Raw genomic sequence first — 13,531 nt, 5'->3', positions numbered from 1 at the left:
CATGAATCCAACAAAACCAAAGGTTATTCCTAAAATGTGGTGAAGTGAGTTCTGTAGATGATGTACAATACACTGAGAGCGGACAATGTCCTTTGTACCCATACCCTCCTTTTCTTTTGTATCAGACAGATTCAAATAATGCCTCCCTGGCAGCAGCATGGGAAGAACGATGTCTGGTATGAATACGGAAAGTTACAGCAGTAGACTAGATTTAGCAGCTGGCCTAACCTAGTGGTGGTGTGTTATAGTAGCATTAACCTGATTGACACCAGTGTTCAGTACCTACTGGCTTTGACATGCACTGAGGCCATTCTCTTAAACTCTGCATTTTTTCTGTAATCCGAGATCACTTTTATGCCAACACCAAGCCAGCCTCTACTGGAATTGAGAAGAGCCGGCATTCCCAAGGAGGTGTGATGTAAAATGTAGCGTTAGCTGGCCGTTCACTGCTCTGGCTTCTAGAAAACGTAACTAACGATATGCAGCTTCTTCTCTCGGACCAAGGGCTCATGTCTGTGCCTACAAACTCTCAGGGCGACTCCCAAAATCTAGGGTGTGCTGCATCTTGTAGGATTGAACCTCCAATGTGCACTATATCAGAGGCAGATGGTTTTCCTCACTAAGAGGGCATAGGTATGGCATGTGTCATGCTCAACTGGAATGAAATTGTAGTGAAACTTTACAGTACATCCACTTCCATACTCTCACGCTTGCTGCAGTGATCACAAATGTAATATTTGTCAGCTTTTTGCAAATTTTTTTCTTATTAGAGGCAGCTGACTCAACAACACTGATCATGTTCTACAAGAGAGCCCTGACTGTTCTACAGTAGTGCCTATTACATGCCGCTGCTTACGCGTAGCACCTAAGATGGCTACAATGGAAATAGAACTGAAGGAAGGAAAATGTTTCTCTCTTTTTGCATCTTGTTTGGCAGTTTCCTTGTTTTCCGTGTAGAGTGGGCCCATCAGTTTCCTTGGGTCTTTCCCTTGGGGGACAGAAACGTTTTGGAAAAACAAGAAAATTGGATTTTAAATCCCCCAAAACTAGTAAAGAAGCTTGGGGGCAGGAGTGGGGTCTGAAATTACTTTGAATCCAACTCTTGTAAAAACTGACTAGATTTCAAGTTGATTTCGTCTTTTAACAGGCTGATTTACTTAACTTTCGCAGTTCCTGACTTTTGAGGGATTACCTGTGCCGTGTTGCAGTAGCATTAACGTTTTTTTGCCTTTAATTTCTAGTTGTTTTTTTTAAAGGCGATGGGAGGATGTTCAGTTTTATAACACATTAGTTGGCAAAGTCTAGCTGGTGTCTAGCAGTATCCTAAATCAAGAAATGCAATTTTCTGAACAGGGATTGGTCTGATTTCTTTAGGTAGGAAGGGTGCGTGCATGTGTGCACTTTTATAGTTAGTTTAAGGCCAATATGATGGCAGCTTAGCACAAAAGCTGCTGCATTTCTTATCAATAGAGGAAGGTACCTGCCATGCTGCTCCTACCAGTCAGGCTGCGAAAGGTGCTGCTTTCTGTTGTAGCACTGTTGGTTTCCAACTTGTGTTTTGTGTCTCTAGCAAGGATGATTGGCATCTTCCACTGACACCTTATTGTATTCTTTTTTCCAGTGTTGGGCAAGTTGTTAACATCAAAGCCAAAGTAAACCGAGCCTTTAACTCTAGCATGGAGGTTTGTATGCTTTAACCTGCTATCTTTTGGGGCTTCCTACTCTCCAGCTTTACTGTGACCCTGCATGTCAGTGCCTACTGTGTACCCAAGTATAAGGGATTCTTCTTTTCTCTTTCCTTAACTTCGACCATTTTAATAATCGAGTAGTAATCCCTAGAGGGTGATTCTATTCTGCAAGTCTTTGGTGTGTGTGTTGGTCTCCTTTGTTCAGGGGAGTGTCAGTATCAATGTTTCCTCTACTTTTTGACAGGCCGTGTGCGCAAAATATTTCATCTGTGCAAATTTTTGTGCACGCGGTGTTTCACCATGTGCGCGGTGTTTAGGATCTGTGTGTGTGTGTGTGCAGTTTAGAGGGAACAGTGGACAGTATGATCTGGGGTGTCTGGTTTTCATTTTGGTAATCAGGGAACTAGCCTTATGATCTGTTCACTAGAAAACAGTGTAACTTGCAATGCAGTTGTTGCTCTCCCTGTTCCTGTTAAAGGGAATCAAAATGATCAGTTGCTAAACTGGGACCAAGCACCAGGACGCTGTGTAGAGCTAGCATACAAACACAACCTCTTCCTCTTCCAGATAATTCTTCGCTGGATTTGAATCCTCAGACTTCTCACATAGTGCCTTGTCGGGTCGTTCAAACCCTCTTTTCCCCCAATAGAAATAACTCAAACTGAACAAGTCTCCCCTATCGGTCGTGTTCTGTTCAATGCCTTTCTGTTGTGATCCCCTCCAGGTTGGCATACAGGTCAGCTATGAAGATCTGTGCAGCGGGAAGCAGTGGAATGTGTGTAAGGCCTATGCTACTTTTGTTGCACAAGGCAAAGCAACTGGCAAGGTAGGAACAGATCCTGCAGAAATCAAGCTGGTGTAATTTCTACCTGTCAGTTCTTGGCACTGACAAGAACCTACTTTTGGGATCTCATCCAGCATCTATTGGAAAGACATCCAGTGCTTCAAAGGGCACTGGATTAGGCCCAGGACTGGCTCTAGGCACGAGCAAAGCAAGCACATGCTCGGGGCGGCACAATTCCAGGGGCGGCGTTCCAGCCATTCCTTTTTTTTTTTTTTTTTTTGCATGGGCAGTTGCGCTCTCGGAGCTTGAGGTGGCAAATTTTTTGCCTGGGGCTGCAAAAAACCTAGAGCCGGCCCTGATTAGGCCCATAAAATCAAGTGAAGATTATTTTTAATGTGACACTACTGATGTCTGCTGAACTCTAAGTCTGACACAATGTAATTCTGAGTTGTATTTTTGTACCATTTATGACCATTCTTTGGCATATGTACGAAGACAGTGGGTCATTTTGTATTGACTGTGTTTGTATATGTTGTAGCAGAATGGGGCCCTGATATGACTGGCATCAAAGTGCTACCACAGTGTCCGTGTGAAATAATAACTTACCCTGTAACATCTGTATAAACTGTGTTTGGATTAGCTGCCTGCCTAGCTGGTTCTTGTCGTAGAAGGGACTAGATTTCTCAAAGGGTTGGTAGGTAGGTTTATAAACATTAACAAATAAATGGCATTCCTATTCGTTTACTGAATGTTTTTAAAGCCGAGGATTTCTTGGGATAACCAATTTTCTCTTCAGTCTTGTATGAGACCTAAAACTTAATTCCTGATACTTTAGGGCTATTAAAAATCCGACAGTTTGCTGGAAGCTAGTCCCAGAGTCCTAGCCAAACTCCAATTTGTGTAATTGCTTTTCACCTAAAACCTCCTCTGTCGTCTAAGGTGAATATGGGGTAGACTTCACCCCACATCTTACACCACTGTATAGTAATGAAGTGTGCTGCTCAGCTGCTGACATGTGCATAAGGGCAGGGTGGAGTGATTTAAATCACCAATTTTAGTCATTATGTTAACCATCAAGCAGAAAACCCTGACTTTATCAATTTTTTGTTTTAAACAATGATGTTTTGCATTTGTACTTTTTAGCTCTTTTCCTAAAGATAGGTTGATTCTCAGTGGCTGGTAACCATTAAATCACGTTGTGTTTCAACCAGCTATACTCTCTGCACTAAATTTTGTACTGCTTTTTGCTAACCAGGAGGATCTGTATATGTTTATATAAGCAATTAGATAGCTTAACTTACATTTATTTAGACTTTTTTTACATTTGTGTTAGAAAAAGGTGGAAGTTGCATTTTTTTTTATTCACCTACATTAATTTTTACTTCCAATTTTGTATTTGGATGGAAATGCAATTAAAAATGCACAAAAACAGAATTTTAATTTGTTTATTAAATAAAACTGCCTTAAGTGTGCTGGATACGTAAAAGAAAGCTTATCAGAACATGTTTTTCATTTTAAAACCAATTTATTAAGTTTAGATGATCAACTGTTCATCTTCAGTTAGCAAAGTGAACAGATTGTTTCCGGTCACCATGTCCTTCAAGATTTTAGATCTAGCATATCTCATCCTTTCACACCTAGTTTTTATTCACATATTGGAAGATAAAAATCAAGCTCTCCTGCTTTTTCAACTCCCAGTTCATTTCTTCTCCTTGAACGAACTAGTCATTGAACTGAACTAGCTGAATAAACTGAAAGGAAGCAAATATTCTCTGTGCACCTGCAGAAGAGGTTACAGCTGTCTAAAGCTAGTTTAGCACTTCCACAAACTCTGGCTCCAGGTGCTTGCCTGCCCGTTCACTGGGCTGACTTTCTTTAAAACTGGGGAGCAAATGTACACGGCGTAATGTATTTTGTACTTACATTTGCTGTAAAATATTTTAAATTAAGGCTGAGCATAGGTTGTCAATTCAAATTTTATTTAAATAGGCCTATTTTTTAAAATAAAGAAGCCTGTATTTAAATAAAAAGAAATCAGCCTGATGTAATTGTTCTCCACCCTGCACAGAGGGGTCCAGATTAATCTGAGTGGCTGAAGTGATTCTTTTGGAAGAAGCTTCAGATAGTTGTTAGGGAAAACTGGTGGGAGTCGGGAGATCAGTATTCTATTCATGGCTCTGACAAAAGCTTCCTTCTAACTGTGGGCAAGTCACTCCCCTTTCTTTCACTTGTGTGCCAGTTTCCCCATCTGTAAAGTCAGGTTAATACTTGCCTGCCTCAGATAAAGGGACCTCGACCACTGGAGTTGGGGGTGAGAACGCCTGGGTTCCATGCCAAACTCTACCACTGACCTGCTGTGTGAGGGCTACTCACGTCCATTTCTATTTTCCCCACTCATCCCTTGTCTTGTTTTTTTAGATGGTCCTTGCCCCAAAGAACTGACAATCTTTTGCTGCATGTTTGTACAGGACTTAGTCCCATGAGGTCCTGACCTCAGCTGAGGTCTGCAGGTGCTACTGTAAAGGAAATAGTCATTCCTGTTGGTAAAATGCTTTGAGATTTCCTGATGGAAGGTGCTTTGGATGCAAAGGACTTCTTTGTGCGGTGATTAAAGTGGTTTAGGGCTGTTTGGGAAGAAAGGCACAAGGAGGATTTCTGTCTCTTGTAGAGAAGCAGCACCTCTAAAAGCGAGTAGAAGAATTCAGTCCCCTAAGGAATCAGATTTCCCCATGTGGAATGTTGGGGTTTATCACTGGAAACATCCGTTAGAATACAAACGTCCTTCAGATAAATAGGAAGATTCCCCCTCCTTTATGTCCCCTTTAACCATTGAACTGCATCCCTCTGGGACCAGCTTGGAGATGGGGAAAGAGCCACACACTAACACTCTGTCCTCTCTTGGCATGTAGATGAAGCTAAAGCCTCTGACTCCTCAGACAGAGGAAGAGAAGATGGAATACAGCATTGCTGCTGAGCGCCGCCGAATGCGGCTGGCCCACACTGACACCCTCAAGGATCTCCTCACCAACAGCACCATGCAGACTGGTAAGCTGCCCTGCGGATCCTGCCCCTGAACAAAAGCAAACCTAAAAACTGTGCCCGGTGCTTGCCTGACGGCCTTGAGCTGGTGTCCAAAAACAGTTGTCATGTCTGTGTCAGGAAAATAATTCCACAACTTGGGGTACGGTTACCGGGTAGCAATATTCAGAGTGCTATACAAGTATTAACTATTCCTTGCTATATCCCTGCCAGGTAGGTAAGTAAATACTCTCCCCGTTTTACAGGTGGGAGAAATTGAGGCAGAGCGAGACGGTGACTTTGCCAGGGCCACACAGTGAGTTGCTGGCAGAGCTGGGGTTAAAAGACAGCATTTCCTAGCTCCCAGTGCTGTCCTCCAGACTCTGCTGCCTCTATCCTATAAATCTGGCCTCCACTATAAGGTTCTAGCCACCCAAAATACACTCCCCATGTATCGCTGCTTCTTGCCTTGGCTTATTGCTTTTGTAAAAAGGCTCCCACGTTGCACTGTCTTATTCCGGTGGGCTAGTAAAAAGGTGATGCTGTGTCTGCAGCACAGGGCTTGTGGGGAAGGAGATCAGGGTCCTGTTTCAGCCTCTGTCACAGATTTGACCCTTGGGCAGTGCTGAACCTCTCTGCCTCCGTGAAATGGAGAGAATATCGGCTTCACAACAATTGTGAGGCAAGTGCATGAATGTCTGTACCATGCTTAGAGTTCCTCTGATGGAAGGTGCTATCTGTGCAAAACACTTGGTGGTAATGTTCTGCAAAGCCACAGAGATGAGCTGGATCTGATCCCTCCTCTCACACTCCATAGGCTTTCAGGGATGGAGCTTGCTGAGGAGAAGGCATCCAATCTCTTTTGGGGAAGAGTACCTTGCATTGCGCCCCAGTGAACGCTCTCCTCCATTGAGCGGGACAATGAGCTGCTCTCAAAGCCTCAGTTGGATGGCTGGTGACACTGTCATAGGTGTAATGGGGGAATCCTTCTGCAGGCAGCAAGGCAGTGGACAGTCCCCTGGGCTGGAAGGGGGCAGGGCATGGTGGTGGATGAGAAAATGGTGTTTGTTTTTTGTTTTGTAGCAATTAGTTGAGGGATGAATTGTGCAAATAACATCAGCCCGGTGGGGTGAGTCTTTTCCACACACCACTCTGATAAACATATATTTCTTTCATGCCAGAGCGTGAGAATGGAGACTGCAACACCGTGGTGCCTGCTGAAAAGACGAGGGTGGAGAGTGTGGAACTGGTGCTGCCCCCTCATGCCAATCATCAGGGAAACACGTTTGGCGGCCAGATCATGGCATGGATGGAAAACGTTGCCACGATAGCAGCAAGGTGCAGTTCTGAGCTTCTCCTCCCCAAGGCTGGAGATGCCTCTGTCACAGGAGAGGTTCTGATTGTGTGTGCTGTTAGCATCTTCTGCTCCTTCATTACCTAGTCCTGTAGTGAGGCACAGCCCGATGGTACAGCAGTCAGGGAGGAAGAATTCTGTGCAGTTGAAATGACATGGGGAGGGTGCCAGGTAATTATCTGCCCACAACTCAACGGGTTAGTTCCTCTGTTCTTGCCAAGAAAAAACCCTCTGAACTTTTAACGATCACTATTGTCAGGACCTAATTTTTCTTCCCAGTCAGGCCATTGGGCCTACAACAGCCCAGCACTCCAGCGCCCTGCTTGGGCCTGGGTTTGGCATTGAGTCGGAGGGAAGAGCGCCACCACTGAGGTGCCAAGAGCACTGTCTCTCTCTGGCAATGTAGCTTTGCGGATCTCCTCCCTGCATACTGACTAGGCCCAGCCCTCACAGCCTGAGATGGGGTGGACTCAAACTGCCCTTCCCGAGTGCTACTCTTGGGGAGCCAGCTTTGGATAGACTGCCTGACTAAGGGATGCCATCTTTGGCGTTTGCCTAGTGAGACAAGTTCCTATGTCACGATGTCGTCATTGCATCACACCACAAGGTTTAACACATTGTGTCAGGTGTGGAAGATGACATGGGGGATAGGGGGGTGTCTCTGGGTCCCATAAGCCTCACTTCACATGAGGTGGGAATCACACCATCGAAATAAATCCCACAGAATCAGCTTGACTGTGGCTTCACGGTCTCATGTGCGCCTTCCTTCTGGTGAGGCAGCTCTGTTGTGGGGAGCGTAACACCCTTGGCCTGACGGTAGCAGTACGTTTCCCCTGTGAGGATTCTTCCCCTGTGTGTGTTTGGAAGCAGCTTTTCTGCAAAGCTGGGCAGTGTTTCTGATTCATGTACAAATGCATAGTCTGGTGCGATGTCGTGACCAGGGAGAGATTTCTCGTGTATTGTTGTGATCCTGGAAACATTTCTTCATGACCTGGGGCAAATCACTTCACTGCTCTGGGCCTCTGGTTCCCCATCTGTAGACAGGGGGATAGTGATGATTCCCGCCTTCATAAAGCACGTTGAGAGTGACTGATGAAAAGAGCTATATAAGAACTGGGCGATATTTATTATAAACCTTGAAGGACGTCCAGGACTAATGTATTTTGTCATAGATAAATCAGCAGTTGTCCATTAGATGGTGCTCTGTATGCATTAATTATGGGTATTCTGCATCCTCTGTGTGTGATGCGATGGGAAGGGGAGGTAGTGAAGGAGTTAAATGTCTTATCTCATTTTTCATCATCTACTTTTTTTGTGTTTTAGTTTTTTGATCTTCAGAGACTAACTTTGAGTTCTCAGGTTGACTTGTACTGAACAAGGAGTAATCTCTGTTCTGATTTTTACAGTGGAATGGGAACGATAGCCCCAGAACAGCTGCACTTGAAGGGCACCGGTAGAGATTCAGACCAAATTTCTCTCCCCCTTACCCCCCAGCCCAATTATTTAATCATAAAATGTACACAGCGCTCCAGGTGCACTTGGGTTGGCTGCTGGTATCCTTCCACTGCCTGTGTGACTGTTGCATTCTTGCTTCTCTGCCAAAATAAATGTGGGCCCAAGTCCCGCGCCATCATTTGGGCGCCTACCAAATGCTAACACTGCAGTGCAGTAGCAGGAGGAAGATGCACTGTGAAGGACTCTGTTCTTTAGATGACGTTTATTTAAATAAAGCTCCTTTCTCTCTAGCTCTAGTGACGAAGCGGGAGGTAAGGATCCTTCTTTGAGTGGAAAGGGGGTATAACCAGTGACCTGGCTACAGAGACTGGCTTGTAATGAGCTGATCTGGTCGTGGCTTATTGGCAGAGTTTTGCCCTGCCGCATGGGAAACACAGAGTGTGGTCCCCGTCATTTGTTGGCTAGGAAAAGGGTGCTTCTCTTTGCACAAGTGACCCTCTGAGCTTGGAGAATGATTAGTCACAACATGGGGAATCAGGGCCAAGAGGCTTGGGGCCGAGGCAAAAGATGATGTGTTCTCAGGGGAATACAGACCTCAATGGCCGCCTTTCTGAGGGCAGCAAATAGCCCCAAATATCTCAGGCTGGCTGAGTGTTGCTGGGGACTGTGTAATGGTGATAGCTGGGCCACATCAAAGTATTTGGTTTGGGGTGGCTGCATATACCTGTATCACCTGGCAAGAACCGGCCTCCTGTCCTGTTCTCAGGGCTCTCTGGCTTGAGTTGTTTCCCTTTTATGCACAGACGCTTGTGCAGGTCTGCTATTCTGTCCAGCAGCAGGGCATGCACACTGGTTGATATGTTGGCTTGGCTAAATAGTTTCCTCATTTGAGTGCATTTTTTAAAATCAAATCTCTCTCCCTTCCCACAGCCGGCTGTGCCATGCCCACCCCACTCTGAAGACCATTGAAATGTTCCATTTCAGGGGACCATCACAAGTTGGGGACCGTCTCCTGTTAAAAGCTATTGTTAATAATGCATTCAAAAACAGGTACATCTTTCTCTGGTTCAGGGTTTTGAATGGATTTTGATAAGAACATTCAACAGAAGCTTGCACTCTTGTCTTTAGAAACAACTGTGAAAATTATTGACTGCTGGATTTACACAAATGAAAAATAATTGAACAGGAAGGAATTGTCAATGTTCAATATCTGTTGTAAAACTATTTCAATATCTGGTTCTACATAAAGGGATGTTAACAGATAGGCAGAGCAGTGTTTTCCCCTTGAATTGCAGAATACATTACTGACTGTAAAATCAGGTTGATTCAGAAATTCGGGTTGTAGATCGTTCTGCGAATAAATCTGAATTGGCTCAAATAGCTTGAAATGGGTTCAAATAAAAATAAATTCACAATCAATAAATTAATAGAAATAAAAGATAAAAAAGACCTGTTAAATCATCTAGTCTGTTGCAGCCAATCACTGTGTGTCTTTATTTACTTCCTTCCTACATAGATCAGGCCAGGTTTAAACATCAGGCAGGAAAAAATCGGTGTTACTGTGGGTTTTCAAAATCAACCTCCTTAAATCTCATATGAGAAGCACTGAATTTTCAAAATAGACTTTTGGACCCTAAATCTGCTCTCAGACAAAATACATGCAACATCCATTAAAATCCATGGGAGCTATGTGTCGGTGGGTAAAATTTACTTGACGTAATAGAGTGGTTTGTCCAGTTCCAGTGACCAGGTTTAGTCAAAAAACTGGAGGGGAAAATTTCAGATTTCATTGCAAAGATTTCCCTTTTTCGTTGACATTTCAAATGTTGTTGAAAACTTGCATCAAAATTTGAAAAGCTGCACACACTCTGCTTGAGTCATGGCCTTTTTCGTGTCCTCCAGATTGAGCTGGACTGATCTAGTCGGTCCACTCTTAGACTTCTCTGCTTATTTATTGGTAAATAAGCAATGAAATGTATGGCACATTGGATTCCTTTCGGTAGGTAGTAGTGTTGCTTTATGCCCCAGGCACTAGAGGTGATCTGCTTCCATTTTTTCTTTCCAGCATGGAGGTTGGCGTTTGTGTCGAGGCCTATCGACAGGAAATGGAAGTTAGTCGAAGACATATCAACAGTGCCTTTATGACATTTGTTGTCTTGGATCAAGAGGGTCAGCCCAGTACCCTTCCGATGGTGAAACCAGAAGCTGGGGTAAGAATGGAAACCATAATCGGGGCCTAGTTTGTGCTGGAAATGGCCCACCTGATGATCACTTTAGATAAGCTATTACCAGCAGGACAGTGGGGTGGGAGGAGGTATTTTTTCATATTCTCTGTGTATAAATAAAGTCTGCTGCAGTTTCCATGGCATGCATCCGATGAAGTGAGCTGTAGCTCACGAAAGCTCATGCTCAAATAAATTGGTTAGTCTCTAAGGTGCCACAGTACTCCTTTTCTTCTTGCCCACATCGGTGGTCCTGTGCAGTGATGTAAGAATCTGGGGAAGTAGGATGTAGCTGACTCTTGTTTTGCCCCAAGCCTGGCAGCCTTTAATTGTATTGCATTTATCTAATTCACTGAGAAACAAGTGCAGCTTGCTATCGTGGTTGGCTGGCTCTGGAGCAGCAGATCTCAGATACTGCGCAATGCTGAGTCAACTGTAATGAATTTCTCAGTAACCATGGTGGATTTAAACAAATCATGGAATCTGAAGGAGATGGACTCGTGTGTTTAAAAAGTTCTTGTGAAATCAGTAGAGTGACTTGAATGTTAATGTCTATGGCAGTAAAACTGAAATATTTGCTGTAAGTCCATTGGTGCTATATCAGCACCTTTGGAAAATCGGAGGAAATTCACAGCCAGCATAGTAACTGGCAAGCAGCAGCATTGCCCAGCAGAGTGTGGCAGGGGAGCCTGGAAGTAATGCAACACAAGCATTTAACCAGTATCCTCCACACTAAGTCAAATAGCTGTACAATGCTAACTTGCCTTCAGCCAGTGGCCCTGTCTACATAACAAGTACAACCACGTTTTTTGTAACCAGTTTGGGATGCACGTGTGTCCTGGCTACAACAAACACAACTGAGATGTCTGCACAGCAGGTTCTCCCCGCCGCCGCCCCCCACCCCCGTTCTCCCACACAGCACAGATGCGCTGGCTGTGTTAGGTATCCACTTCTACCACATTGCATAGCTCTGTTGCATCTGTGCATTCTGGGAAAAACCTGATCAACTCCCCTGTTCTGATTCCTCAGAGGGTAGACTCCCCACAGGCCAGGCACCTACACAGAGTAGCATCAGCAGCATAGAATCATAGAATCATAGAATATCAGGGTTGGAAGGGACCCCAGAAGGTCATCTAGTCCAACCCCCTGCTCGAAGCAGGACCAATTCCCAGTTAAATCATCCCAGCCAGGGCTTTGTCAAGCCTGACCTTAAAAACCTCTAAGGAAGGAGATTCTACCACCTCCCTAGGTAACGCATTCCAGTGTTTCACCACCCTCTTAGTGAAAAAGTTTTTCCTAATATCCAATCTAAACCTCCCCCACTGCAACTTGAGACCATTACTCCTCGTTCTGTCATCTGCTACCATTGAGAATAGTCTAGATCCATCCTCTTTGGAACCCCCTTTCAGGTAGTTGAAAGCAGCTATCAAATCCCCCCTCATTCTTCTCTTCTGCAGGCTAAACAATCCCAGCTCCCTCAGCCTCTCCTCATAACTCATGTGTTCCAGTCCCCTAATCATTTTTGTTGCCCTTCGCTGGACTCTCTCCAATTTATCCACATCCTTCTTGTAGTGTGGGGCCCAAAACTGGACACAGTACTCCAGATGAGGCCTCACCAATGTCGAATAGAGGGGAACGATCACGTCCCTCGATCTGCTCGCTATGCCCCTACTTATACATCCCAAAATGCCATTGGCCTTCTTGGCAACAAGGGCACACTGCTGACTCATATCCAGCTTCTCGTCCACTGTCACCCCTAGGTCCTTTTCCGCAGAACTGCTGCCTAGCCATTCGGTCCCTAGTCTGTAGCTGTGCATTGGGTTCTTCCGTCCTAAGTGCAGGACCCTGCACTTATCCTTATTGAACCTCATCAGATTCCTTTTGGCCCAATCTTCCAATTGGTCTAGGTCCTTCTGTATCCTATCCCTCCCCTCCAGCGTATCTACCACTCCTCCCAGTTTAGTATCATCCGCAAATTTGCTGAGAGTGCAATCCACACCATCCTCCAGATCATTTATGAAGATATTGAATAAAACCGGCCCCAGGACCGACCCTTGGGGCACTCCACTTGATACCGGCTGCCAACTAGACATGGAGCCATTGATCACTACCCGTTGAGCCCGACAATCTAGCCAGCTTTCTACCCACCTTATAGTGCATTCATCCAGCCCATACTTCCTTAACTTGCTGACAAGAATACTGTGGGAGACCGTGTCAAAAGCTTTGCTAAAGTCAAGAAACAATACATCCACTGCTTTCCCTTCATCCACAGAACCAGTAATCTCATCATAAAAGGCGATTAGATTAGTCAGGCATGACCTTCCCTTGGTGAATCCATGCTGGCTGTTCCTGATCACTTTCCTCTCATGCAAGTGCTTCAGGATTGATTCTTTGAGGACCTGCTCCATGATTTTTCCAGGGACTGAGGTGAGGCTGACTGGCCTGTAGTTCCCAGGATCTTCCTTCTTCCCTTTTTTAAAGATTGGCACTACATTAGCCTTTTTCCAGTCATCCGGGACTTCCCCGGTTCGCCACGAGTTTTCAAAGATAATGGCCAGTGGCTCTGCAATCACAGCCGCCAATTCCTTCAGCACTCTCGGATGCAACTCGTCCGGCCCCATGGACTTGTGCACGTCCAGCTTTTCTAAATAGTCCCTAACCGCCTCTATCTCCACAGAGGGCTGGCCATCTCTTCCGCATTTTGTGATGCCCAGCGCAGCAGTCTGGGAGCTGACCTTGTTAGTGAAAACACAGGCAAAAAAAGCATTGAGTACATTAGCTTTTTCCACATCCTCTGTCACTAGGTTGCCTCCCTCATTCAGTAAGGGGCCCACACATTCCTTGGCTTTCTTCTTGTTGCCAACATACCTGAAGAAACCCTTCTTGTTACTCTTGACATCTCTGGCTAGCTGCAGCTCCAGGTGCGATTTGGCCCTCCTGATAACATTCCTACATGCCCGAGCAATATTTTTATACTCTTCCCTGGTCATATGTCCAACCTTCCACTTCC

At 45.0% G+C, this 13,531-nt stretch overlaps 1 protein-coding gene across 2 annotated transcripts in view; it reads left to right on the top strand.

The window, feature by feature from the left end:
* Positions 1–13,531, top strand: part of ACOT11 (acyl-CoA thioesterase 11) — a 66,200-nt gene that overhangs the window by 35,029 nt on the left and 17,640 nt on the right. Inside the window, exons 4-10 of one of the 2 annotated variants that reach the window (XM_073357612.2) lie at positions 126–176; positions 1,622–1,682; positions 2,413–2,514; positions 5,382–5,517; positions 6,672–6,828; positions 9,230–9,349; positions 10,365–10,509. In XM_073357612.2, coding sequence (XP_073213713.1) covers positions 126–176; positions 1,622–1,682; positions 2,413–2,514; positions 5,382–5,517; positions 6,672–6,828; positions 9,230–9,349; positions 10,365–10,509 — 772 coding nt within the window. The remainder of the gene's footprint in view (positions 1–125; positions 177–1,621; positions 1,683–2,412; positions 2,515–5,381; positions 5,518–6,671; positions 6,829–9,229; positions 9,350–10,364; positions 10,510–13,531) is intronic. The other variant, XM_073357611.2, reaches the window with a different exon arrangement.

The sequence above is a fragment of the Lepidochelys kempii genome, chromosome 8, assembly GCF_965140285.1.
Source record: "Lepidochelys kempii isolate rLepKem1 chromosome 8, rLepKem1.hap1, whole genome shotgun sequence".
NCBI classification, from domain to species: Eukaryota; Metazoa; Chordata; order Testudines; family Cheloniidae; genus Lepidochelys; species Lepidochelys kempii.
This window is presented reverse-complemented; position numbering and strand designations above follow the sequence as displayed.